The 27,543-nt window shown below is 53.9% G+C and overlaps 1 protein-coding gene across 5 annotated transcripts in view; it reads left to right on the top strand.

The window, feature by feature from the left end:
• The first annotated feature begins 1,078 nt into the window (after positions 1 to 1,078).
• Positions 1,079 to 27,543, top strand: part of PPFIA4 (PTPRF interacting protein alpha 4) — a 43,167-nt gene continuing 16,702 nt past the window's right edge. For 4 of the 5 annotated variants that reach the window (XM_048926353.1, XM_048926355.1, XM_048926356.1 and 1 more), the window contains exons 1-10: positions 1,079 to 1,151; positions 17,951 to 18,765; positions 24,175 to 24,276; positions 24,399 to 24,563; positions 24,919 to 24,993; positions 25,271 to 25,366; positions 25,523 to 25,744; positions 26,154 to 26,300; positions 26,410 to 26,548; positions 27,181 to 27,260. In XM_048926353.1, coding sequence (XP_048782310.1) covers positions 18,529 to 18,765; positions 24,175 to 24,276; positions 24,399 to 24,563; positions 24,919 to 24,993; positions 25,271 to 25,366; positions 25,523 to 25,744; positions 26,154 to 26,300; positions 26,410 to 26,548; positions 27,181 to 27,260 — 1,263 coding nt within the window. In that variant the 5' untranslated portion in view covers positions 1,079 to 1,151; positions 17,951 to 18,528. Of the gene's footprint in view, positions 1,152 to 17,950; positions 18,766 to 23,658; positions 23,840 to 24,174; positions 24,277 to 24,398; positions 24,564 to 24,918; positions 24,994 to 25,270; positions 25,367 to 25,522; positions 25,745 to 26,153; positions 26,301 to 26,409; positions 26,549 to 27,180; positions 27,261 to 27,543 lie in introns of those variants that run through there. The other variant, XM_048926358.1, reaches the window with a different exon arrangement.

Genomic DNA, 27,543 nt, shown 5'->3' on the forward strand with positions numbered 1-27,543 from the left:
AATAGAAAAGTCTTGTCTATTCCGGACAAGAAAGTTCAATTCTTGACAAAAATGCTGTTTCTAATTGTATTCATCTAGGTTTGGATCAACTGATATGAATTAAAGAGAACAGCAATTAATGCAGCTAGATCCTGACATTAATAGCTTTACCCGCCTCTTTGGTTGCATAGATACTTGAAAATGTTTTGGACTACGAGAGTCATCGTTGATATTTGAGAACTGTATCACAGTATTTTTTAAAAATAGAGTTCTTATTGGGTAACTCTGGCATATGGGAAATAGAGGAAGTTTTACCAGCATGGGACAATAGCCATGCAAAGATGGCTGTTTCCAGGTGTGCCCAGCACTGCTGCTCATCCAGCAGGTTGATAACATCGGTGGCATTTATTTTCTGAGATTTCCCAGCAAAAATATCAGAGAATGAGCTCTGTGTCCCTGCACAAATCCGGTGAGGCACAGGAAGCAGTGCTTCACTGCAGTGCTGCCAGTGATACCAAAGTGCTGCATCGCTGAGGGCTCTGTGATGGTCCAGGCGAGGGATGTCCCAGAGGATGCTGAAGGCCATGCAAGAGTTGAAGGAGCAGCCTGTGGTTTAAGAAGCCCCAGATTAATTGCTTATCTTCTAATGAAGCCTACATGTGCTGGGCTTGTTGGGCACAGTGCTGGGGTGTGTTACACTTTCTTTATTCCTGGTAAGGGTGGGGAAAGGTGCACCCAGGGCACAGCTGCCCTTCACCCCACAGCCTGAATCTGCTCCTGCCTCGCTCCCCATAGGGATGGATGAGGCCTCTGGACTTCATCCTGCTATAGGATCCTTCCTGCTGTAGGGGCTGCTACCCCCAAGGAAGTTCCTGCTCCCTGAGGAAGTTTGCTGCCCCACAGGGGGCTCCTACCTCAGGGAAAGTTCCTGCCCCTTCAAGAAGATCCTTGCCCATGGAAGTTCCTGCCCCACAAGTGAGCTTTTTGCCCTCTCAGGGGTAACACTGGCCCCCAGGACCCCACCTCGACCCCCCACCACATGAGGGAGGGGCGTGGCCAGGACAGGGCGTGGCGGGAGGGGGGCGTGGCCAGGCGGGGACGGCGACGCAGGGGCGGGGCGGGCGGCGGGAGGCAGCGGCGGCGGCGGCGGCTTCCAGCGACTTCGGCGCTCGGTGAGTGCGGGCGGGGCCGGGCCCACGCCGCCCCGGGGGATGCTCAGCTATCCGCGGGGCCGGGCAGGGGATGCTCAGCCTCCATTCTGCATCCTCCATCCTGTGGAGCTGCCCGGAGGAGCTCTCCTCGTTTTGCCATCCCGAAGGATGCTCTGCATCCCTCCTGGGGCTGGGCAGGCCGGGATTCGCTCCCCGCTGTTACACCCGGTGGGGTTGGACTGGGGGTGCTCTGCCTCGCCGTGGCAGGTGGGGATGCGCTGCCTCCAGGGGCTGTGCGGGAGAGAGTGCTGCGTCTGGGGGAGCTTTGTTCCACTCCGTTGCCGCTTGGAGGGGGTCTGTGAGTCAGGGATGTGCTGAGCATCCCTGTTTCTCTTGGATGGAATCGGAGTCTGGGGGTGTCATCCTCACTTTCGGGATCTTCTGTCCATAGGCATCACCCATAGGCCAGGAATCTGAGCCCAGGGATTGCTGTGTCCCCCACAGATGGGGGCTGCCTGATCCCCACTGGATGTGTGGGCAGGAGGGGTAAAGAGGTGGCCAGACCTCCTCCAAGCTGCAAGGTTTTTGGGGGGGCAGCAATTCCTATAACCCTGGAGTGGTGAGGGGGGGGGGGGGGGGTTCTTTCCTTTCCCAGCTGCCTTCTGCCCCAAGCAGCCCTCCACTGTGGTCCCAAGCTTTGCACCCCTGGCTCCCATTTTCCATTATGGGTGGACATCCTGATGAGACCAGTCCTTACCTGTGGCCTTACCTGTGGCCTTCTGCTCTGATTTCTGTGCGCCACGTCCTCCTGCCTCCCTCAGTGTTGTCTCCAGTCTGCAAGCATCCACTCCGGTCTGAATCAGCCCTCAAGCATCCACCCAGCACCGAGCCTGGAGCTGGACCAGCTCATGGGGAAGCTCACAGGGATGGTCCTGAGCTCTGCACCGGGTGGATGTTCTCTAAACCTGGGGTTGGATCAACCCAGTGAGCATCCAGCCAGCCTGCCTGCCTCCAGCTGTTCTCACACTGGTTCCTATTCTCCTGTCAGCCAATGCTGTCTCAGTACAGCCATGGCAAGCTGCCTCCAGACACTGTGATTTCCTCCTGAATAACACCAGCCCTTCAGGGCCTCATTTATCCCCCAAATTGCATCATTATAACCGCAATTGGCTTAGGAAGATAGGTTTTGTTAAAGCTGTACAAAACCTTCTGGGGACGCCCCAGTTTTGGCCAAGTAGGTGCTGGCAAAACATTCACTTAAGCTCATTTTCCACCATCTGCTTATATGCTAGAATGAGGTTCTCCTGGTGGGTTTGACACCATAGCACTGCACTGCGAGCTGGTACAGAGGCAAGGTGTCAACTGGAGTTTGGTACCTGGATGGTTGTGCCTGTGTGGTCCAAGAGCTTCTTGCTTGTGGTGCTGCCTGTAGAGATGGAAAGCTGGTGTCTGTGTGGCTCCAGTGCTCCGGGAGTCATGGGTATCACTGCTCTTGATGGTGCTCCAACACACACATCCCTATGGGCATCTCAGGAGGGTGATGGCTGGGAGGTGGGACTGATGTCCGGGATCTGCAAGAGCAGGTGGCTGGTGCTGGTGCCTGGTGATGCTCAGATGCAAGGATGACTTTCCAGCATCAGTGCAGGCTGTGAAGTAGTGAAATGATTCAGAGCCCTTTGCCATTAGGAGAGTTGTGCTGATATAATTGGATTTTAATTTGGTTTGTTCTGTGGTCGAGCAGGTTGAAATGCTTGTGGGGACACTGTAAAGCCATCAGTTTAGGTTGCACGGTGAGGACACACAAAGGGATGAAGTGGGTTTTCATCTCTCTCTGTCATTTCTGTGCAGAGCTGTGCTGGGAACAGCCCTGCCTGCCCCTGTGCTGCACCACAGTGCAGTGGTTTCTGTCCTACAGGTGGAGGCATCCTGGAACTGGGTGCCAAAACTTCTCCAAAGGCACGAAGGGCCTGACTGTATCTCTTCAAAATTGCCTTTCCTTTCCCAGATCTCCATTCTGGTGTTTTAAATCAGCTCACAGGTTGCTGCCTCCAGTGCAGTAATCCTGCAGGACTGACAAGGCTGGAATTTGTCTGAAATGCAGATTTTTTTTTCCAGTTCCCATTTTTCAATTTCTTCCACGCTTCTGTTAGCAGGCGTAAGGATGCAGCGGCTGGGTGGCTGCCTTTAATTGCATTTAAAAAAAAAGAAAAGGAAGAAAATAAGTGACAAATGAGAGCTCTTTTTCCTCATCCTGCCCATTGCAAATGATTTCCAGGAGAGGGCAGTTCCCAGGGCGTTTTGCTGCCTGATGCGGTGCCTCCCTGCACTGCAACCTCCTCAGCAGTGTGCAGCTGGTTCCTCTGAATGGGAACGTGCAGCAAGGAGGGCATTCAGCATCCAGGAGAGAGGAGCAGTGGCTGGGTGCTATGGGCCAGTGGGGGGAGAAGGAATCTGTCCCACATTGCTGTTCATCTGCTGGTTCAAAGCTTTGGTTTTCACCCCTTCTCGGTAGGAATGAATCGTCTTCATAATTACAGATGGGTTTTACCTTTCCTGCTATCATCGTTTGAGATGTGGATAATGTGCTGGGGCAGAATAAATGCACTGTGGTGCCCAGAAGGTTCAGTAGCCAAGAGGCAAGGGCTGGGCTGGGCAATGGGATTGTAGGAAAGGAGCGATGCTCAGCCGAAATGCTCCCCCATTTCTTACCTCTTCAGAAGCCTTGTGAGTGTGCTGCATCCTGGGATGGAGGCTCTCCTGCTAAGCCTGGCCTTTCAGGTTTCCAAAATGAGGAAGGGTGTTTATAGCCTTGCCAAGGCATTAACATATGTGTCGTAAACCTGATCCCAATCCCTTAATCTTCCTGGTGGTGCCTGGTGCTACTCCCTATCCAAGAACTTTTGGTGCCAGGGGTTGCAGACAGTGAGGAGAAAGATGGGCTCATACAAAGTTTACACCCTCAAACATCCAGTTAATCTTCCCTGTAATCCAGTGCCTGGCAGCTGTACTCACTGACCAGATCTCAGCCTCTTTCTGGCTTCCCCCCCTCAAGCATATTGCAGGAAGGAGTGATAAAAGGTCCAGAGGTTATTTTTGTCTGAGGCAGATTTATTCACACGTTGATCAGCCAGGAGGGGAAGCTATTCTGGTCCCAAGTTGTCCCACATACACATGAGTACCTCGTGAGAGTGTGATTTCTCCAGGTGAGGTTGTGAGATGACATTCTCATCTTGGGAGAGAGCTCATAAAGCACCTGGGTGCTGTGAGCTGCCATGGAGTTCAAAGCAACCAGAGCCAAGCATACAGGTCGTGCTCTCCTGTCCTTTGGGGATGGGTCCAAACCCAACATCCCTGAGGTGAGATGGAGCATCATGCCTCGAAATCTTAGCACCATCCATGGGAGAACCTGGCCAGGTTGCTGGTTTGCCCCATACCTGGGTTTGGGTAGCACTCTGTGCAAACCTGAAGCCCCTCAAGGACACATGGCAAACAAAATGCTGGGTACTGCTTTCCTATTTGGAAGAGCTGGTTCTGCTGAAGAGCTGATGAGCGGAAGTCCTGGAGATTCCCATCTGCCTGGGAACAGTTGCTGTCCTTGCTCCTCATTGGCAGTGCAGTGCTGGATGCCTGCATCTTCAGGATGCTGAAGGCAAAGCAAGGGCTCTATGGTCTCCTATCATTGAGCACAACAACATGGCTTATCTTAGCCCTGTCAGTGTTTAATGGTGAGCTCTCCTGGCCAGCAAACTCATCTTTCCTGATAAAAGTTGTCATTTCTTCCAGCCCGGGTCCAGAAAGGGTTTGCTCAGTCCATGCTGTCTGTCTGAGATCCATGTGTGCTCTGTCCTGAGGCAGAAACAGCACTGGCTGAGTGCTGCCAGCATGCTTGGGACAGTCACCAGAGACAACTGGCATTCCCTTTGGCAATGGGTTGAGTTTTGGGTTATGTTTTGGTTGATGCAGAGCTGAGACATCAGGGATGAGTTTCCCTTCCTGGTCTCTGCTTCCCCAAACACCCCCTAAGTGAGACACCTCACAGCACACAGAGCAAAAGGAATCGGTGTTCATTTTACCCTGAGAGCTGTTAATTATTTAAGCACCGGATCTCAAGAGCAGAATTTCACCCTTTGTAGCATAACAGATGTCCTGTACCGAGCCATGCAGCAATACATATATATTGAAAAAAAAAGGTGGCTGTACAATAGCCAAGTCATTTGAGAATGAAAGCACTGGTATTTTTAGGCAGAGGAGTACGTGTGGGAGAGATCTCCAAGTGCAGGCTGATGCCGTTTGCTGCAGGGCAGTTAGAATTAGATTTATTGACGACGTGTGATTTGAAAGCAACACCGGCGCTCGTGAAGAGCCGAGCAACGATCAGCAATGCTGGGGCTTATTTTGGCTTCACGTTAGGAGACAAAATGTCTTTATATACACGTAAACACAAAGGAGATGGGCAGCGATAGCCATTTCTGCTTGCAGAGATGCTCCGATTGCCATCTCCAAAAATGATCACTGCAAAACTCTTGTAACTAAATTAACTACAAGCAGATGATCAAATGAAAACCTTTTTTTTTTTAATATGGCAGCCCCAAAGCGATGGCAGCAAGCCAGTGATTATCATCCAAGTTTTGATGCTGGGGAGGAGGAAAGAGAAACGTCTCCATCAAGCAGCAGCTAGGCACACGTGGGGGTTTGCCTGAGCCCCTCCTCCCCAAAGCATGAGGCGCTGCAGGTCGTGCTCAGGTGATCTGTGGTCTCCCTCTACCTCACTCACCACCAGCTTGGGCTGAGGCTGATCCTCTGGAAGAAGGAGCTTCCAGACACATGTGATGCGTCTGGGAGGACTCCTGGGCACAGGATGAGTGCTGGTAACACTGGTACCCAGTTAGGCTGCAGCTGGTGCAGACTGGCAGCTCTGGGAGGATGCTGAGATGACAGCGGCCACTGTGACAGCTTTGTTGTTTCTGTATCGTGCTCTGAAGATGATGCCTGAGCTCAGAAGAGTCGATCCCATGTGCAGCCACAGCTCCCAGCACCCCGCCTGCCCCAACCTTGCTCTGACAGGGAGATGCGTGCTGTTTGCTGGCTGCTGCTTGTTCTCTTCTGAAAAGTGAATCCTGTCAGATTCAGAGCAGCTCTGGCCATATTGCATGCATATTAAAGCAGAGTCGAGGCAAGGCTCTGCAGGCGTGTGCCTGCTTCCAGCACTCGCTGGGTGGGAGCTGCCTTTGTCAGGGTCTCCCCTTGGGGGTGTTACCCACAAACACAGCTGGCAGGGAAGCAGCAGAGCGCGATGCCAAGCACGGAGGCTGCAGTGGGGAGTCTGAGCCACTCCTGCCTGCAGATCTCCTTGCTTCGCTGCCTGCAAGATGCCAAGGAGGCTGAGGGGGGGGGGGCTGGCTCATCTCAGCAGCGTGAGCAGGAGAGGGACTTTGTGTCTGTGCTGGAAGAACCAGAGCAGCTCTGGCTGAGCTTCCTGGGCTGGACCGGAGCTGCCTTCACTGCTGTGGGAACCAGAGAGCCCGCAATGCTGCGTGACACCAATCCAGTCCCACGCTCCTCTCCTTGGCCATCAGCCTGAAAAGCTGGGGCCACACGAGGCCACGCTCACCTGGTGTGGGCACCAGCTGAGGCTCTGCCTGGCTGCGTGTGCTACAGCTCAGCTCCTGGGGTGGTAGGACAGAACCTGCAGCTCGGTGCCACTGCTCGTGGGGAAGCTGGAGGGGCTGCTCCATTTATTTCTCAGCTCATGATTCTGGTAGGTGTGGGTTCCTGGCTGTGCTGATGGTGCCCTGAGAAAGCATGGTAGCATCCACTTGCAGGGCAGGGACGTCACATCACATTATGGCAGTAGTGTGGCCCAGGGGTGGCAGGGAGCAGGGCTGATAATGCTGCACAGGGCAATCACAGCAGCTCTGTGGGGCTCATTGATCTGCGTGGGTCGAGGCTGTGATGGGGCTCCCCATGGCTGCTGCCCTTCCCTCCTCACTGCACAGCCCCATGTGTGCCTCCAGAAGTTGGCCCTCTGCCGTAGGCACTGTGTGGCTGTCAGGGGCCAGCAGAGCCTTGCTTGGATGCTTCCTCCCCATCCCACTCATTCTCCAGCTGTTCAGCTTCCCATCGTATCCCCGTTCTCATCACACATCGTTTCTCCCCTAGATAAAGGCTTTTTAATAACATGTGACATTTCAGACATCATTTCCTTTCTTCCACTCCAATTTTCTTCCTGTTCTTCATAACTAGAAAGCCTTTCTTTGTCCTCAGCCAGAGGGGAGGTGTCTGTTATTGCTGCTCTTATCATATTCCAGGAGGTTTTATCGGGTTAATGAATATCCTGTCTCTCTTTTGTGTCACTTCCACTCCCATCTTCTTTAGCCCAGTTTCTCAAGGAAATGAAATGGCTCATGTTGGCACAACATTTTCCCTCATCCTCTCCCTCTCAAGCACGATAGTCTCATAGCAAATCCAAGGGAGAGAGCTCAGAACTCTGCCAAGTGAACCACAGGAGAGGTGGACAGACACAGGCAATGCCTGGCCTTTGTGTCCCCATCCCTGTTAGCTGGGAAACAGGCTGCATCACCCAGCTGTTTTACTGCCCAGCTGCTTTGTGTGCTCAGGCAAGGAACCAGAGGAGGAGGGCGGCAGTAGCCTCACAAAAATAGGGCGATAAGCTCATTTTGAGAGACCCAGGCTGTGTTTCCAGACGCAGACTCACGGATGGCTGTGCTCGAGGGCTCTTCTTGCAGCAGCAAGAGCTGCAGCCGGTTTAAGCTGCTGTGAGCTGCAGTGACAGAGAAGCCAGCACGGATTTCCCACTGCAGACCCAGCTCCCATTGCAGCAGGGAGAGGCAGCAGTGCTTCTCCAGCAACTGCTGCAAAATCCTCTTCCCTGGCATGGGAGTCACGGCGCTCCCAACGAGTGAAATCCTGCAGCTCCTGCAGTCAAAAGCTCACATGCTTTGGTAGAAGAGGACCAAAGAGATTCTCACTGTGTAGCTGGAGCTTTGTGGCAAGGGAGGGGGGCTACACGTGCACATCCTTCCTTGGCCTGCCATGGCGAGAGGGGTCGTGTCAGGCCCTAAGGAGCTTGCTGCAGCCCCACAGCATGAAGGTGCTCAGCTGGGGTCTTGCAGCAGGGAAGCAGCTCATCTCTTGGCGATTTAGTCAGAACGTGGCTGTTCTGTGGATCAGTCACTGCTCACTGGCACTAAGGCATGTTGTCAAGCCACACTCTGAAGGTTTCACCATCACTGTGCTGTGTCTTTCACTCTGGCTGTCTGGTATTTCTTTTTTGCAACCAGCACCGCTGTTCTCCTCCAGCCTTCATCCCTGAGGCCTGGAGCCTCGCTGGAGCTGGCACACTCCGCTGCCCAAGGAGCAGGTCTGCCTTGCTGTCAGGACGTGTACCTTATCTTCTGCTTGCTCCAACCATCACCTGCTTTCCTCTTGCCCCTGTAGTAATTCCCAATAGGGAGCAGACTGGGAGGCTCCAACATGGCAATAAATGGGGTCCTCACCATGTCTCCCTAGCTCCTTTCTGCTTGGGGATCACCAGACATCCCGTCCTACTAGAAAGAAGTACTTTGGAGTCCTACCTTGCAGTCTATTACTCTCTCCTTCTCACCCTTGGACTCCCCACCTGCTTGTGATCTGCTGAGTACCAAGGCTCAGTGACAGGAGGCACAAGCAGCCATGATGCCATCCATGGTCTTGCACCATGCAAGCACTCAGCATGTGTTTTAGAGCTAGGCTTCTTATTCCACTGTGAGATAAAGGGAGGAGAAGGGCTTGACAGTGACCTGCTCAGCCTGTGTGGTTTCCCTTTCCAGGAAGTTTCAGTTTTCTTCTGTGTTTTCCTGCCTCTTCTTTTAATGGCAGTGAGATGGGCACTGTAATTGAGGAGATCCCAGCTGAATAATCCACTGAGGAAGCTGCTAATTTGAAGGCATGTCTCTAATAATTAAATCATTATCTGAAGGGAAGTAGAGAACAGATACCCAAAACGGGCCTAATTAAAATCCAAACCCACGATGACTTGGGCCCCGGGCCAGAGCACATCCTAGTCTGCTGGGGACGTCTTCATGTGTAATTGCTTTTCAGGACGTCAGTCCCACCAGAAAACCCATCTGTTCCCCTCCACAAGACCAAGGTTGACCCAGAAACCCTTCTTGTCTTATCCCAGGTTCCCCAGAGCATACTGAGTAGAGGATGACCATGTGCTCATAAGATAGGGCATAGAGAATGGGGAGAGCCACTCTGTCATACACCCAGTTCTTGGGACTCAGGAACTGGATTCCTCCACGTCTCCAGAAGATTTGATCCTTATCTTCTTTCATCTCTCAGGCTCGGCAAAAGCCCTGATGTGGATATTAGCAAGGTGAAACACAGCAGCAAGTTTCACTTCTAACAGGATGGCCTTGATCCACTGTGTGACAGCAGGGAAGAGCTGACAGCTGTCCAACCCAAACTCCTTCCAAAATTAGATAAATCGCTGTATTTCCTTGTGCAGACAATTCAGGGAGCTCTGTCTGTTGAGTGTCCATATCCTGGGCACCCATCCAACATCCCCACATCACACAGTAGGTAAAGGTCATCTCAGGTGGGCTGATGGCCACAGGGAACATCTGAGCCTGGGAAGGTCAGAGCAGAGCATGCTACTGGAGCCACTTCTGCTTGGATGAGCATCCCACCAACCTCTGGCACACTATGTTTTCCCCTGTCTTGCCTGGAGGGACTGCAGCACTGCAGCGGTCACATAGGTCCCTAGGCCATTGCTGATGGAGCTGGGCAGGAGTAGCTGGCTCCACTTGCACTAACACCAGCAGGAGCTGGGCACTGTATGGTGTCTGGGATCCAAATCCATACTATAAAGAAGACAGAAGCTTAAAACTGCCTGCAAAAGTGGTAATTAAACTCACTAAAAAGCACCTTCGCTGCTGTGCTTGGTTTGCCTGCAGAAAGAGACTGAAGGAAATAGCATTTCTGATCCTTACGGGGCTCCTGGGGTGCTGCTCCCTTCCTCGCAGCGTTGGCCAGATGCCTGCACACTGCTTCCCTCATTCCTGACACTCCCTTGGTGTTATGACTGTATAATCAATGGATATCAAGATGTTACAATCGCAATATAATCAAGAGAGTTAGGCAAAGTAGACAACAATAACAAAAGAGAATAAAATGGAAGGCTTACCCTTCAGTTGGGCTTACCACAAAACACCAATAGAGACAACCTCCAGAAGAGATCCTTCCCCACTGGCAGCCAGCTCTTCAATAGGTCTAGGAGGGGTGCAGCCTGGTTCCACCCCTTCTGGCAGCACAGCTGAATTGCCTTCACCTGTGCTCCTCTGGCTGGCTCATGGCTCGCCTCAGGTGATCAATCAGAGGTTCAGGCCGTGACTCAGTAGTTCCCATACATATGATGCTTTCTGGAGCAATTTCATGTTAGTTCCCTTAATTTGGAGCTTCTGCTGCTTTTCTGTTTCCCACTCTCTGCTCGTACAGCTCTGTGCTGAGCTCTACCACACCAGGTGCTGGTGCAGAGGATGAGGACAAAGGCACCACTGGGGCCATGCCAAGCAGGATAGGTGATGGGTTCACTGGGAAAACTTTCCCAGTTCTGCTTGACTGGCATGGAGTTGACATGAATTGGAGCACATTTACTTCTCCTTTGCTGCCCCAAAGTGCCAGCATCATCTCTGCCTCTCTGGGGACATCTCAAGGGACCGGTTGCCCTATGGCACTTCTATCCCTGATGGGGTATTTGGGGATTGTTAGCAGGGACAGGAGGTGCTGCTTAATAGAGAGAGCAAGAAGGGAGTGGGAGGAGCTGGGCAAAGCCCTTGGGGCTCTGCTGAAAGCTGGTGATGATCACAAAGCCCGATTTATTCTTCCCCATCTTCTGCAGACCCTGGGATCTTTGGAGGAAGCCCTGCTGTTATCATTAACTCCTGGACTCCGTCCGTGAGGAATGAGCTCCAAGTGGAGCTTTTCCCATGCTTGGGTATTTTTGAGGTGCCTGGCTGGGGTCGACACGTGGCCCCTGTGCTGCGCCTGCAAGCTGTGTGCCAGCAAGCTCTGTCTGTGGGCTAATCGTGTTTAATGAAGAGGGTGGGTTGGAGACTTGCTCAATGTGGGTTAGACCGAGGCAGACAGAGCTCCAGTGTCTGTGCCTTGCCCCTGGCTGCCTTTTAAATGTCACTGTCCTCAGATGTCCCCGTGCGGCTGCTTCTGCCTGTGTCACTTGCCATAAACCACAGGGATGCGGTGCCAGGAGCTGACGCCCGGCTGCCTGCACCTTCTCTGCCTTGCAGGGCAACCTCGAGGTCATTTCCACAGGGCTGTCCTTGTGCGGATCTGGCCCCATTATCTTGGTGCCCAATTGCACTGAGCTGAGCACGATGCTGGGTTCTGCTCCTCACCAAGCAGCGTCTGTAGCTGGGTGAAAAGCAGTTAATGTTTGCTCTGCCATCAGCAAACTGATTAAACAACTTGCTGAAACAAAAGCCAGGAGGAGAGTGGTGTCAGCCTGCACTTTGCATAAGGAAGGGAAAGCACAGGGGATGAATGCAGTGGGAGCCCCCACATCCCTGAGTTACCAAAACTGTCCGAGATGACTTTGGTTGGGGCCATCCAGAGCCTAAGCCACGATGCTGGTGTTCTTCTTGGGTAGGAAGAACTAAAATCTCCCACGTCTGGGGGGAGTGGGATGAAGTGGTGCCTCACGCACCTGGGGAAGCCCCTAGATGTGGAATGGGGGGCACAGGGAAGGCTTGGGGTCTCACTGCCTCTATCTCTGCTTGTGTGCTAAAGTGGTGGTGAAGTGCTGAGCTCTGGAGGCTTCCCAGTGGTGTGGCTCGTGCTCTTGGAGCATTGCTTTCCTATTCAGGTTGCACTGGCTGTGAAAGCTCCTAGAGTGAGATTGAGGGATGTGTTCCCAAGTCTGCCGCAGTCCAAACCGGAGCCAGCAGCATTGGGCACTTCCCCAGTCTGCCTGCTGCTAGCTCTGATTATGAGCCAATAGTTCCCAAATTTCACATTAAAAAGCCCAAGTTGCCACTCTGGCTCACTAATTACCTCCCTGGGCTTTTCCTTGACACCACTCCAAGTGTGCAGCCCATGCTCAAAGGTGAGGACGATGTTCCTGGGTGTGGAGATGTGCTGAGTTGTGTTTGCAGCCGGGTTTCCTTCCAGTCTGCAGCCTCCCATGTGCCCAGGGCCGTGCCATGAGCCCCAGCTGCTGGCTGTGAGATGGGTGCCAATGCCTGGCTGGGTGATGAGGCTCTTCCATGGCTTTTCTCAGGGCTTTGCACCCCCGGTGCAGATTTCAGCAGCTCCCTTTGTGCTGGCAGCTCTTCCTCAGTTGCTGAATAAATTAGCACATGTGGGTGCTGGTTTGGCAGCGAGGAGGACAGCCCCAGCTCTGGGGTGTCAAGCTCCTGGGTGAAATAACTCCTCATTGCAAATGTCGCAGTGGCAGGAGGGATGTGCCCATGGCAAAACCCCATGTGAAGCCACAGCCACCGCTCTGAGTCCCACCTGCAGTCAGTGTCACTCCCTTGGCTCCGTCCTTCAGTCCCTGTTGGTGTCTTTACCCCAGCAGTCCCTTGCCATGCCAGATTGCTCCTAGCAATGAACAGGTTTTGCCTTTCTCTGGGGTCAGGTGGGGACAGACAGCCCAATTTGCATCCAGAAGCAGGGAAACTAAGTCAGGGAGCGTAACGTCACCGACGTGATGCCCTCCAAGCAGTAACATCCTGCATATTGGCACAGGTGGCTGAGCTCAGATGTGGTTCCAGCCCCTGCTGGGGTGCTCAGCATCCCCTACCCCACACATCCCATGTCAGCCCCAGAGGACGTGGCAGAGATTTCAGCTCATCGCCTGACCAACTTTTTTGTTGCAGAACAATGGTGTTTGTGCACAACGGTGGTGAGCAGGTGGCTTTCTGAAAATACCCGCTGGAAGTTGTGTGTAATGCCTCCCCTCCCACAGGGAACTATAAATATCGGTGGAATACTAACACTTACTGCAAAGAAGCAGCTAGATCTGGACATGTTTCCTCCTTGTTTCTCCTCTGAGTTAGCAGCTTAGAGCAAGCAAAGGCTGAGGATGGGAACAGCTTTGTGGGTTTGGAGCAAGCCTTCAGAACAGGGGTGAGCATTAAGGTCAGATGCTGGGAGTCGCTGTCTTAGTGCTTGCAGGATCCTTTGATTCTGCTTTAGAGCCACTCACTGCATCCCTGCCACCTCCAAGACAGGGTCCAAACCTGCTGCATCTCCTGCCGGGACGTGGCACTGGGACCAGATAGAAAGGAGAGCAAGCACCACTGCACCTTGTCTCAATTACACGCAGCACAGATCTCAGCAGCAGCGACTCTCCATGTGCAAAACCATCTCACCCTTCAGTATGTGAATCAATCTTTTACTGCTAAAAAAATTGGCACCTTATTTCTAGCCAGAATGCCCCATTTCCCTCGTTGTCCCTGGGTGTCCTGGCCACAGGCTGTCCCTGGCAACGGCTGAGTGCCATCTGTGCAGTATCTGCCATCAGCAGGGCTGCAGTGTGGAATGTGGAGATGCCACCAGCATATGGGCCTCACTGTATATTGGCTCTTCCTTGTCCTTCTTCAGTTACTGGAGGTCCCAGAGGCCACAATGTACCCCAGTGGTTTCTCTGAGGTGAGGGTGTAAATGTAAGGAACTGTGAGAGCTGCTGGGATGAGGCTGAATCTGCTGGTTTTCTCATTGAAATGAAGATTTTTTCCTACACGTCCTCCAGAATGGAGAAGCCAGGGGCTTGAGTTTATGTACTGTGCTGCTAAGGTTTGTGGAGCTGTAAGAAACCTGTGGAGCATAAAGGTGGGGGTCTGTGCCTGAGCACGGCAGGGAAAGGAAGGATGGAGACGAACCCTTGGAGCCCAAGAGGCTGGAGAGGGATGCGGGGAGCTCCTTGCAGGGCTCAGCCAGCTGTCCCCAATGCAGACAAGCCCCATCTGGACAGCATGCCACGAGCAGCAGCTCTGCTGTGGGAGAGATGCCTCCGGAGGTGACATCCCAGCCCACTGCCTGCACGAGCACATGGCAAAGGCGTCTCAGACACCCAGCATGAGTAGAGATTTCCATCTCCAGGCTGTGTGCTGACAGTGACAGTTTGCTCTGTTGAGCCAGGGTGTTTCAAGCATCCCGTTTGTCTCATGTGCAGGAGTGATCTCCATTTTCTCAGCCTGTAATTAACACATCTCCCAGTGAAGGTGGGCCCTGTGGCAGAGCTGTAGAGATGTCCGTGAGGTCCTGTGGATGCTCTGCTGGCTGTGAGCGGTCCCATGGGTCAGGGATGGCTGCTCTGAAGCAGCATTCAGCTCCAGCGAGGCTGGGAAGGACTTGAGCCATCAGCAGGATGCTCGCAGGATATGACCCTGCATCTCTTTAACGCAGCATCACAAGGAAAAGGTGAAAAAAAGAAGCGCTTCAAGGAAAAGCCTGCAGCAAAAGAGCATCACCCTCCTCCTTCCTCCCAAAGGAGTGGGCATGGGGTGGTGGGCAGCGTGGAGGGGCAGCTGCCCTCACGCCGGGCTCTGTGAGCAGCGGTTCGGTGTGGGCTGTGCTGTGCTGCTCCTGTGAGGGCAGGCTGGGCAGCTGACGAGGATTTTCTAGGAGTGGAAAAGATCAAAGTGACGTTTTTATGGGATGATCAATCTCCACGAGCTTGTTGCCTCCGAGGTGCGCGTGAAACCCGCTTTGCCAGCTGCCTGCTGGGGTGATGATCTTGCTGACAGAACCATGGAGGGTTTTTTTTTCTTCTCTTTCCTTTGTCAGGGCTGAGATGAGAGCGAAGCCGTTCAGAGGAAAACCACAAGGCTGCCTCTGCCTGCATGGGTAGACGCTGGGAGTGCTTCTTTCCCTGATACAAGAGAAGGCAGTGTACTCCCTGAGCTGTCATTGAGGGCACCGGGTGGGTGCTGAGCATCTCACTGCCAGCTTGGCTTGCCACAGTGCCACACTGAGCAAATAAGCAGCCCAGGGGTGAAAAAAACAAGCTCCTGTTCTGCTCCACATCTGGCTCTGTCATTGCAAACCATCCTCCCCAGGCAGGCAGTGCATGGCTGTGCTGATTTGCCGTAGCAAAATGTGAGGAATGCACAGTTTTGAGGGGAGAGGTAGTAAAGAAAGTACGTTTTCACCGGCAACAAACCTGCTTCCAGCAAGGCTGTGCCTGGCAGCCCTGCGGGGCTAAAAATACCCAGCAAAATGCTAGAGCTGCTCAGTGTCTGTTTTCTCAGCTCACCAGCTGTCTTCTCGCATCCCCACTCCTCCACCCAATGATTATCCCATCAGATAAGGCCCTCTAAACCCAGGCAGTGGCATTTACGTGGTTTTAGCAGATGCAGTTGAAAAGTTGAGATTCGCAGGAAATATTTTGCAAGCAGGCTTGGAGCCCTCTGACATCCAGCAGTAAAGGGCTGCCTCTGGTCTGCGCTGCTGCTGCTGGAGTCACGGGCAGATGTGCAGCACTGTGGGTGGTAATGCACAGCAGTGACCCCAGGGAACTTAAAAGTGGCTCTCTGGGCATTCAGATCTGCTTGAGAAATGCTGAGCTTCACATGGAGGAGAAGGTGAATGGAAATAAGAGGTTTTCTATTCCTGTTGAAGAATGGAGAAAACCCAGTGGTTTGAGGAGGTCTGTCCTGAACAAAGCCATCTCTGGAGGGTGTGAGCTGACACTTGGGATGAGCTCCCTGCAGATGTGCATCTCCCTATGTCTGTGCACATCCCTGCACGCTCAGCTTTTTGTTGTTCACCAAGCAGACTTCAGCCCCAATAGCAGATATCAAACCCAGCTTGGATCTGGCTTCATCACTCAGCATCACAGCTAAAACCTTTGCCACAGAAAGACCCTGGATGAGAGTCCTTCTCTTTAGCTGAGCTGCTCTGAGGACTGTGGTTTTGCTGTTGCTCTGATTTGAGCTGTGATGACTGAATCCAGAAATAATCCAAGAATAATCACTCCCAAGTCTGTGGAGTGGGAGAATGGATGGATTCGAAGGAGGCGACTTCTCCTTTCTTCAGCTGCCATCCTGGCTGCTCCAGCAGGATTTATGTTACTGGATCCCATGCTAAATCATGCTGGGCTGAAGAAGTGTCAGTGTGTGTCTGCAGTGGTTGTGGATATGACCGATGCCTGCACAGTGCAGGGGGTGTTTCCCAGCCCTGAGATGTGCGTAGCTTTCAGCCAGGAGGTGGTCACACGTGGCTCAAATGTTTCCAGAGCAATGCTTGGAGGTGACAAAGCATCGTCATGGATTTAGCTGCTAGAAACCCCCTGGCAGAGGGATGCTGCTGGTGCAGCGGTGTGGTGGGGCAGCTGTAGAGCCCTAACAGACGTGTGCTAGCTGCCCACCTGTGCTCTGCAGAGGGGTTTTGTGCTTTGTGGTGCTAGGAAGGCTCATCCCTGCCTCTCCAGCTGTCGAGGTTTGTAGCAGAACTTATGTCTTAGTGCACGTCCTGTACCTGCTGGACTGGGAAAATGTACCCTTGGGTGGTGCATGGGGTAAATCTGGACCTACCTCCTCCTGCACCCGTGAGTCCGGCCCCTTGGATTCACTGTGTGGGGTACAAGGAGCCACCAAGGCTGTCTCAGTCTCCTCGTGCCATGTGAGTCTCTCTTGCAGCTGGGATACATTTCCATCCCATCATCGCTGCCATCAGATTTATGTCCTGGTCATTCCCTGCAGCATTTCTCCTCTCTGAGCTCCCTCAAAGCTTCACCCACGAGGCTCATTCCTCGGTGCTGATTGATGTCTCTTAATTCACGCCTTAATTCCTTCACTTCCTATCCAGCAGCCGGGGGGGAAGATGAGCCATGGGGCTGCTTTTGCCATTCACATTACATTGCGCTTGGGGACATCTGGCTTTCCATGGCACAGACACACTTTCTCCATTCTCAACCCACAGGCAGAGGCACAGCAGTGAGGCAGGATATGAAAACCACTCTGTGTGGGTTTTGCACTCAACCTGATAGGGTTTAGCCCTAAGATAAGACTCCTTTTTGCCAAGATGCTTACATCCATAAGGCAGAGGCTGTGGGACAGCCACCTGTGGGACCCCCACCCCATATCCCTGCACAGGAGCTGGCCTGCAGCGTCACCCATGCTGGATGCACATTGAGGGACTGGTGCTTTTTGCCAGAGCTTCTCTATTTTTAGAGGGTTTTTGTGTCAAACTTCCCATCAGCTGATGAGCCAATGTCAGCTCAAGAACGGAGCCACAGCTCCCTCAGTCTCGGGTGCCTGCATGGCCGGCTGTGCACAAAAGCATCTCCTTGCACACGCTGCCTTTGCTGTGCTCAGGCTCTTTGATGCTGGGCTTTTATTCCAGTTCAGAAGTCCAGAACAGGCTGCTCTTGCCCGTAACAGCATAAAGATCTTTTTGTCAATGTGCACCTTTTGGTTCGAAAGGAGGTGAGATAGGGATTTTCAGACATTCTCTCAACCATTTCATCTATTGTAAAGCATTAAAAACTCGTGTTGAGAGTAACAATCCCATAACCAGCACTAGAGAAGTGGCTCTCATCAATCTCACCGCATTGTTTTGCTGCTTGGCCCTAGGATCGTCCCCTTGAAGGCAAAGGAAAAGGCCTGATTGGTGCCACACTGGCTGCTATATAGCAGCTACATGGGAGCAGGGTACCACACAACACGTTCCTGTGGGTGCTGAGCCCATCTTTTTTATCCACCAGTGTGTGGATGAGTACAAAGTGTTCTGGGCGGGTGCCCTGTGGGGTTTGGGGGCAGCAGGAGGGATCTGAACTCTTATCATCTCTACTGCAGGTCACCAACTTGTGTTTAAACTCCAAATAAAGACACGTTTCTGCACCAGCTGGGACCGTCTCAACTCACCTTAAGGGGAGCAACTCTTCTTCATCTGACTTCTCAACATGCCCAGGCAGCCCACGTATCCTCCAGAGCCGCCCTGTGCTGCTGCCAGCTCAAGCTCACCGCTGGGCCGTGTCCCCAAGGGTCACTTCATTCCCCTCTGAGCATCCCTGTGGCTCACAAATGCTCCGACCCCTTCAAAAGGCATCAGAGCAGCAGCAGAAAAGGCTTCAAGTGCACTGACGGCATCACGCAGCAGATCAGAGGGATTTAAGACTGTGAGGACCTTGTGGGTGCCAAGGCCGTCCCTACGTCCCTGCTCAAGCAATGCTGGCTTCTGCTTAGCCCTCGGTGGGCACCCAAGAAGGGATGGGGCACCCCCCCACCTTCAGCATCGCGTTACCCTCTTCAGTGCCGGCTTCCCTGGCATGTGAGAGCCCATAGCAATGTGATCGGGGCCCCACAGCTCGACAGCCCCCACCAGCACCCCAGCGGGCACCTCCAGCACCCTCAGCTGCCTGTCACTTCCCACCATGATGTGTGAGGTGATGCCCACCATCAGCGAGGGGGACCCTCTGGGCCCCCCGCAGGGCTCCGAGGCTGATGCCGACTTCGAGCAGCTGATGGTGAACATGCTGGACGAGAGGGACAAGCTGCTGGACACCCTGCGGGAGACCCGTGAGACGCTCTCTGTCACTCAGAGCCGCTTGCAGGAGGCTCTGCGGGAGCGTGACCAGCTCCAGAGGCAGCTCAATTCGGCCCTTCCTCAGGTAAGGGCATGGGGGAGTTGGGGCTTGCCGTGGCTCTGCTGGGATTGCTGGCTGTACTGAGAGTTGGGTGTTGCACTGCTCCCAGCTCCTCCAGGTGCTCCAGAGACCTGGATTCAAACACAGCTTCTGCTAGGAGAGATGAGGTCAGGAGAAGAGTAGGAGAACAGCACTGCAGTTGACTGCCTTCCTGTGGGGTCTTGCAGCATCCCACACCTGGGAGAAGCAGGATTTGGAGGCTTTGTTTTGAGTGGAATGTGGGGGGATCCCAGCAGCCAAGGGAAGCAGGAGGCTTCAAACACATCCTTGCTTCCTGCTGGTGCTGATATCTCAGACCCTTCTGCCGCACCTGGGCATCAGGGGCAGCCCAGGGAAACAGGAGGTGAATATGAATGGCACCAGCCAGGGCAGAGCTTGGGCCGGTGGCCGGCCAGCTTTCTGCATCCCTTCTTTGCTCCAGACGGGGGAAGGCAGCTCAGCAGGCAGGTGACCTGTGTCCCTATGCATGGAACTGGGCTCTCTCAGCTCTCCACGGCTGCCTAAAGCAAAACACCCAACAGTGCTTCCCCAGGAGCTGCTGGGGTCCCCATGGCCCAGAGTTGCTCTGAGTCGTGCCCAAAATGCCAGGCAGTGGTGCTGCCACTTCCCACACATCCAGGGCTCGCATCCCCTCTGCTCCCTCCTGCACTCCCTGCAGAGAGCACACCAGGTCACCCTGAGCGCACGGCCCGCCCTGCCGCCTCGGATTAAGGGACAGCACGGATTTACTCCCTGCTCCCGCTCCAATAAAGGGTCCCCCATGCTACGCACGGGCAGCGTGCAGACAGAACAAACTGGGTCAGCACAAAGGCACTCGGTGGCAGCTCTGTGCCTGCAAAGAGACCGGCTGGGTGCCCCGCTGCGGCTCCCTGCCCTGCGGTGAGAGATGCCATGAGGGTGGGTGACAGATGGGGAATTTCCCTGGGCTGCTGCTGCTGCTGCCCGGCTTTTCCCCATGTGGGCACAGGGGGCTCCGGGCACGGCCACCCTCTCAGGAGATGAGGGCTCAATATGAACACGGGGAGCAAACCCAAAGGCTCTCACCTGCCCAATGGGATTAATCCCAGCATGTGCATGTACCAGGTAAGTGGGACGCGGCGGTTCTCTGCCCTGGGGTGCTGTGCAGGATAGAGGGGGACTTCCCATGTGCCTGTCCCATCCTATTCCTCCTTTTTGGTATTTCCTTCCTGATGTCTGCTTTGCCTGGAAGCTTACTGCAGTTTGTCAGACCCTATTGAGTAGGGAGAGGTCGGACTGATTGCTTGAAGAAACCTTTTTTTGGAGCAGGGTTGAGTGCACACACACCTCAGTGGCCGCCTTAGGCTGAGATGCGTTTCCTTGTGCCTCCAAAGAGCCAGGCCCTGGCTGTGTGGATGATGTGCAGCTTGGGGATACTTTGATCTGGGAGGTGGCACCCTGCATCCTTTCAGCTGGATGCCACGGGTCCAGCATCCTGGCTGGGTGTGATGCAGACCCGTGGATGGGGCAGGCAGCAGTGCTCCAAGAATGCTCCTGCTTGGAGCTGCTGTCCCCCCACCCTGTGCCCATTTGGGGTTTGGCTGCCGCGTGGCTGAGACCCCCCTTCCTAATCCTCAGGGGCACCCCTCAGCCCCCAAAAAGGCAGAACTCCAGGGCGATTTCCTGGGGAGACTAAGCTGCCTTAATGCTTCTTTACATGATTTATTTATTCATGTGGGAGCGCTGAACGCGACTTAATCGGGCTGAAAGCTCTCAGCTCCAATCCCTCTCCCCTCCTGGCTGCATGGGGGCATGCAGCTGAGTGCTGGCAATGGGAATCAAGCCCTGACCAGGGCATGAATGCTCTCTGCAGTACCGCAGGACCCTGGCACATCTGTCAACTCCCTCCTGCTTGGCTGCTGTGTACAGGTGTGACCCAGGGATGCCATCCATGTGCAGCACTCCAGATGTGTCCAGATGTGCTCGTGCGTCAGGCCGCAGTTATCTATGCCCTGCCCAGGGCTTGGGGGTTTGGCAAGAATCCCTGTCTCTGTCTGTGATGGGGAAGAACACAGGCTCTCAGACTTCACCAAGGCAGCTGTGCAGAGGGCCACCGATGTCCTGGGAAACCTCTTGCAATTCTTAATTCCAGACCCCATGCTTCACACCCTCACTGCTCCTTGGGGCTGCCCAGAGCTGGGCTTTTTGGGATGGCAGACCTACTGGGGCTTTCAGGCCTGCTAGAATCCCCCAGGAGCTGGGCAGGGTGCTGGCATCAACCATCACCCCTTTAGGAAAGGACAAAGGAAGATGGCAGTTTCCATGAGTGCCACCCTGGTGCCTCTCCTTGAGGTCTCCATGCACCTATTTCCCAGCCAGGAGACCCTGAACCCTAAATTTGCCCATTGCTGACCAAAGAGCCCAGCCGTGAGCCACAGCACCCCATTTCCGTGCATCTTGTGGTGCTCCACGTCCCCAGCCCTGCATGCATTGTGAAAAGCATCCATGCCCCTGCATCCCTCCTGCATGGGGCTTGTTGCTGAGCCCAGCCAGTTGCACTCATCCGGCTTTGGGTGGTTTGGTTTCAATCCAAATTAGCCATTTCCCAGGCTGCTGGGCTTCCCACAGGGCCCCTGGGTGTTCTCAGTGCTGTGTCTGATTATCCTTTGTTTGATTGAAGATCAGGCACCTCTGCTCCACTTTCTAATCCATTTAGAGGTGTCCCTGCTTAGTCTGACTGTTTGCTGGAGCCAATGTGTGCAGCACAACTCTGCATCTGACCATGGCCAGGGGACAGGCAAATCTCTGCCTCCTCTTTGCTGCTGAGGCTTAAGGCAAAAGCACCTGCAGATCAGAGTAGAAGCTGGGCTCTGTGGTGTGCCTGTCCTCCTCCGGGGCCTGGGGACATTTGTCCTTATTGTCCCCACATCCTCTTGGATGCCTGCTGGTGGTGTGGCTGTCGTTGTGTTGGGACACTGATGGAAGTGCCTTATATATGGGTGATGGAGTGAATTATTCCTACTTTTATTCCCAAAGCATCAAAATGAGGTTTGCAGGTGGCCCCCAGCCCTGCAAGCTCAGCTAACCCTTATTGCATGCTGCTGTCCTGTCTCACCTCAGGGGTGCTGCTATTTTTGGTGTTTTTTTTTTTTTTTACTATTTTTTTTGCTATTTTTTTGGCAGCTTTCCCCCAAGGAAGGACAAGCATTGCTGTCTCTCTGGATGCTCTGGGCTTGGTAGCCGTGCTGCTGGTACATGGGATCCAGCAAGAGGGGCACTCAGTGGGGCCAGGGCTGGAGCTCCATGCTGAGCCCCGAGCAGCCCAGGATACAGCTGTCACTGATAGAGCTGTCACTGCTTCAGCACGCTGGCCCTGACAACAGGGGACTCCCTCCTGCTGATTTTTTCTCTCTCTTTTAATCTCTTTGAATTTTGGAACGAAGGGCCGATTGTGGGTGCAATATTCACAGCTCTGCCAGTCCAGGAGGCACAGCAGGGTGCAGAGGGCTGGGCTCTGGTGATCTCCATCCCCATGGTGACATGTCCATCCTGCTTTCCTGGCTTCCCCGATGCCTTGCCCCACCTGCCCCATGCTGCAGGCAGCACCGTTTGCTGCCTCGCAATTTGCTGAGCATCTCTGTTGCTCTGAGCTTCCTACCCCATGTCTGTGGGTTTCCAAAGAGCTGCAGCAAAGAGAGCGTTCCTCTCCACCGCCCCCACTTCTGTGGGGCAGAGTGAGAGGTCTCCAAGCTCTGCAGATTATAGGCTTTGGATGTGCTGAGTCCCTGCAGCACCCAAAGCTCCCCAACCCAGAGCAGCCATCAATATGGGGACACCCCATCTCAGTACCTCTCACTGCTGCCCTTTCCACTCCCAGCCCCAGTGTAATCCATGGGGATGCTCACATGCTGCTCACTCTTGTGTGCCAGCACTTGCATAACACAGCAGTGCACACATCTGCCTGTGGCACGGTGCTGTGCTGAGTCCTAAACCATGGGCTGGGGGAGCAGGGTGCTGGGAGAGCCTTGTCCCTGTAGTTTAGGGGGCTGTGGGGTGATCCAAGAGCAAACACAGGATGGTGCCTGGGTGCTGTAGGAGCTGGTGAGGGAGGTTTTGGTGCGATGTGACCATTTTGGGGGATGGGGACGGTGCCAGTCTGGAGCAGTCCCTGGGGAAGTGATGAGGGTGGGTTTGGGTGCTGCAGGAGTGCTGAGGCAGGAGCAGCCCTGAGGTGTGGTGATGGGCAGGGATGTGCTGGTTCATAGGGACAGAGACTGGCTTGGCTGCTGGGATTGCTCTTTCCCTTCTTCCCCACTGCCCCACACTTTGGTCCTGTCCCACTATGGGGTCGTGGTGCCACCAGTGACACCACTGCCCCCAGTTCTGCAGGCTGAAAACCACATCACTGCAGGCAGCTCAGGGCATGGCGTGAGAAGGGAGAGGGGAAATGTAGCTGGGACAAACAGGGATTAAAGCACTCTTAATTTTGTGGTGGGACATCAGCAAGAGGTTCCCCTTTGAGCTGAGCAGAGCATTTAATTCAAACTGAGCCTCGACGTCTTGCTTCAGCTTGAAGGATTTCTTATTTGTTTAACTTGAAAATGAGAGTGAAAGAGATTTGCATGCTGTGAAACCGCTCTCAGCCTCCAGTCAAAATTTGGTTTGTTAATGCTTGAGCAAATCTTTCTCAGCCTCTTCTGCAACCCTTCTCCTTTTCAGTCCTTCTCATGCTGTGAAAGGGGTGTAAATTCGTGAAGCGTTTTCTGATTTGCATTTTTCACCCTAAAAAGTCCCAGCTGCAAAATGCTGCGTAGCCCCTGTGCAAACTGGTCCCTAAAATGGCAACTGGGAGCAGTGGGTGAATGCATCCGGGCTAACCCAGGTGCATGGTGCTTGTTTTTAAAGAGAAAATGAACCCTTCTGCACCATGGGAATCCTTTCTGCTCCAGCATAGCCAGAGATGCAGTCACTGTGTTACTGAGGAGTCCATGTATCCCCAGGGATGCACTGGGTTTGCAGCTTGGCTGTGGCATCGCCCTGTGCACAGCTCTTTCTTGCTGGATATCACCTCTCATAAGAGGTCAGTGATGGAAGCAAGGACTGGAGACTCAGGACAAACTGTTGGCAACTGGGAGACGTGCTTTAATGCCATCGAGGACCTTTGGAGCCAGAGAGCTGTTTCTTGGCCATCAAACCAAGTGGTTAAACACTGGGATGTTGCATTCCTTGCTTGTCTAAAGCACAGAGGGAGGCCAGGAATAAATCACTGCCCAGCTTGCCTGTGTTGCTGTCTCCTTCACTCACTGCCTGGGTTGGGGTGGGAAATGCTCCGTGCTGGTGGTCCCAGCAGCAGGGTTGGGATGCAGGCTCCAACTCTTGGTCTCCCAGCTAATGGCCATGCCCTGATTTCTGCAGGAGTTTGCGACGCTGACGCGGGAGCTCAGTGCATGTCGGGAGCAGCTCCTGGAGAGGGAAGAGGAGATCTCAGAGCTGAAAGCTGAGCGCAATAACACCCGGGTGAGTGTGAGAATGCTGTCTAGCTTTCAGCCCCCAGAAGCCTAGGATGCCGTGGGCTGCTGAGCTGATATCAGCATTGCCAGCCCCAAGGTGGTAAAAAACTCACATCTGCTCTCTTGCAGCTCTTGCTGGAGCACCTGGAGTGCCTGGTGTCGAGGCATGAGCGGTCCCTGAGGATGACCGTGGTGAAGCGCCAGGCTCAGTCACCATCTGGGGTTTCCAGTGAGGTCGAGGTGCTCAAGGCACTCAAGTCACTCTTTGAGCATCACAAGGCACTGGATGAAAAGGTGAGATAGGCTGCTGGGATCTGATGAGGACTGCTGGCCTTTGGCACCCTGTTTGTTCTTTTCATTACTTATAGTTCTTCCTGATTCATTTGCTTTGAACATTTTGCTCTGATGAAAGACATCTCCGAGCTCCCTTGGCTGTGGCTCTCCTCCAAGAGCCAGGTTAACCCCAGCTATTCCTCTATAGCATGCTTTTGTTCTCCCAGGCAAGAGCCTGGAGCATTCCTGAGCCCTGGTCTTGGATCCATCTGAGCCTGGCCCTCAGCCAGATCAAAGGGACTCGGGCTTTCCCTGGCTCCTGGGCATTCTCATCATAATAAATAACCACATTTCCCACTCTGTTACCCAACTGCAGGTCAGAGAGCGCTTGCGAGCATCCTTAGAGCGAGTGGCAACCTTAGAGGAGCAGCTCGTGGATGCCCATCGGCAGGTAAGAGGTGTTTGGAAGCCTATGCCAGGGAACTGCTGGGCTACAACTGCTTGGAGCTATGCCACGTTTGTGGATTCTTATTGAATTTGGTGAACTATGGCAGATGCAGATCAGAAAAATGTCGTTTGGGCATTTTTAATGCAAGTCTGTTCTGAAGTTCCTATTTACACGAAGGCTTGATGTTTAAGAGGAAACCTTGTAAATTCTGCAGCCTCATTCATAGCCAGAGCACCCAATCTCATTTCTCTGTTATTAATTAATCCCTGTTGGTGTGCAGGTGGCAGCTCTGCAGCAAGGTGCCACTCGGGAGGCCCCAGCAACTGAGAGGGATGAGAGAGAGCCCAAGGAGCCAGCGCAGAAGCTTCCCTGGAAGGTGAGAACCCCCAAAAGCATAAAAACCCCATGCCATCCTCTCAGGCACATTGCTGGGTCCCTGCAGGGCTATGTTCACGCAGTGCACAGCCACAGGCTGTGTCAGCCCATGCTCTGGGGCAGCCAGGCATCCTCATTCCTCTCTGCTGCTTTGCAGAGGCTCTCCAATGGCTCTGTCCACCCGGATGACGAGGCAGGGAGAGTGGTGGAGCTACAGGAGCTCCTGGAGAAGCAGAATTTCGAAGTGGTCCAGGCCAAGGAGCACATCTCTGCATTGGCTGCCAGTGTTGCTGAGCTGGAGGAGGATCTGGGCACTGCCAGGAAGGATCTGATCAAATCCGAAGAGATGAGCAGCAAATACCAGAGGGACCTCCGAGAGGTGAGACCCTGCCCCCTTGCACTGCAATGCCCATTGCAGTTGCAGAGACGTTCACAGCTGTTTTAGACTGGGAAGGGATTGTACACATAGAGAGGAGGGTGAAGGTCCTTCTCCAGAGGAGGACTTTGCTTTTGGGGGTTGTTCCTGAGATCATCAGGAGCGCCCTGATGTTATAGCAGGCACTGCAATACGCAGGTGTGCTGCAGACCCAGGGCAGTGAGCTGTGTCCACATCAGAACATTTCCCTGTGACTCTCCCTTCATCCCTCTCCTACTCATCTTTGTGTGCAGCAGGGGTTTTATTGCATCCTTGGACTTGGGGTGTCCCAGGCTCAGAGGAGCTGTGTGGCCCAGTTGTTCCCAGATTGGTGGCCAGGGATCAGGATGTGACAGTCCCATCACTTCCTCAGGCTCTGGCTCAGAAGGAGGACATGGAGGAGAGGATCACCACACTGGAGAAACGCTACCTGGCAGCCCAGCGAGAAGCCACCTCCATCCATGACCTCAACGACAAGCTGGAAAGCGAGCTGGCCAACAAGGAGTCCCTGCACCGCCAGGTATTGAACCAGGACCCAGAGGCCCCCTCTACCCCAGGGACGTGGGAGGGAGAAATGAGGCTGGGGTCACGATGCAGGGCCTCGTGGTACATCATGATGTGTCACACAGTGCGAGGAGAAAGCCCGGCACCTGCAGGAGCTGCTGGAGCTGGCGGAACAGAAACTGCAGCAGACAATGAGGAAAGCAGAGACGCTGCCTGAGGTGGAAGCAGAGCTGGCCCAGCGCATCGCTGCACTCACCAAGGCAAGTGTGTGGGGTGCTGGGGGGAGCTGGGAGACAGAGGGGCCAGGGGACAGTGCAGGAACCGGGGGTGAGGCAGGTCTGATGGCCCACCTTTAGCAACAGCCCCTGGTGGGCTCAGGGCGCCCTGCTATCAGTCCCAGCCTTTGTGCTTTGCTGCCCTCTGCCTTCCCTATGGTTGCAGGGACAGTACTCAGCTTTTAAGACTCCTGATGAGTCCTGCACATGCAGGGTTTGCTCCTTTCCTTCAGCTCCTCTCCCCAAGGTGATGACGCTGATTGGTCAGGGTGATCTTCATTTGTTTCTGGGGCCACTTTGAAACAAAGAGGAGGAAGAGGGAACCAGGCTAGATCTGGGAGTGTACAGGCATAGAGGAAGTCGTGAATATGGCCAGCCCTGAGATTTCAGAGTGCTGGGATGAGTACCAATTTGCTTTTGGAGCATCCCCATCTCCAGTCCCCTTGCTAGCAGTCATTTCAAAGCTCAGCACAGCAAGCCATGTTGGAGATACAGGCACCAGAAGGGAGTGCCACATCTAAGGAAAGGATGCAAATGCAGGGATGGAAGGAGGGATGCAGGAGGGCTTCTTTGGTTTTGGGAAATGCCATCTGAGAGGGCTGCTCTGCTTTTCCCAGGCAGAAGAGAGGCATGGGAGCATCGAGGAGCACCTGCGGCAGCTGGAGAGCCAGCTGGAGGAGAAGAACCAGGAGCTGGCCAGGGTAAGTGCTGCTCAGCCTGGATGGAGGAGTCATTGCAGGTCCTGATCTTGCCTCAGTTCTCCCTTGCCTTGGCAGCTGGGTTCCTGGAGACAGTGTAAAGGGCTGGCTCACTGCTGTCTCCAAAACAGAGTGAGGTGAAGGACCTGGTTAATATTTTCCTGCCCAGAATGTCTCCTCACCTAGGAGCTTACACCAGTCCGCTGTGATTTCCCTCTCTCCTAGGTATTCATTTCTTGCTGTTAATGTTCCACATTTCTGTCCTGGCATCATACCTTCCATCCTG

The sequence above is a fragment of the Lagopus muta genome, chromosome 24 (assembly GCF_023343835.1).
Source record: "Lagopus muta isolate bLagMut1 chromosome 24, bLagMut1 primary, whole genome shotgun sequence".
NCBI lineage: Eukaryota > Metazoa > Chordata > Aves > Galliformes > Phasianidae > Lagopus > Lagopus muta.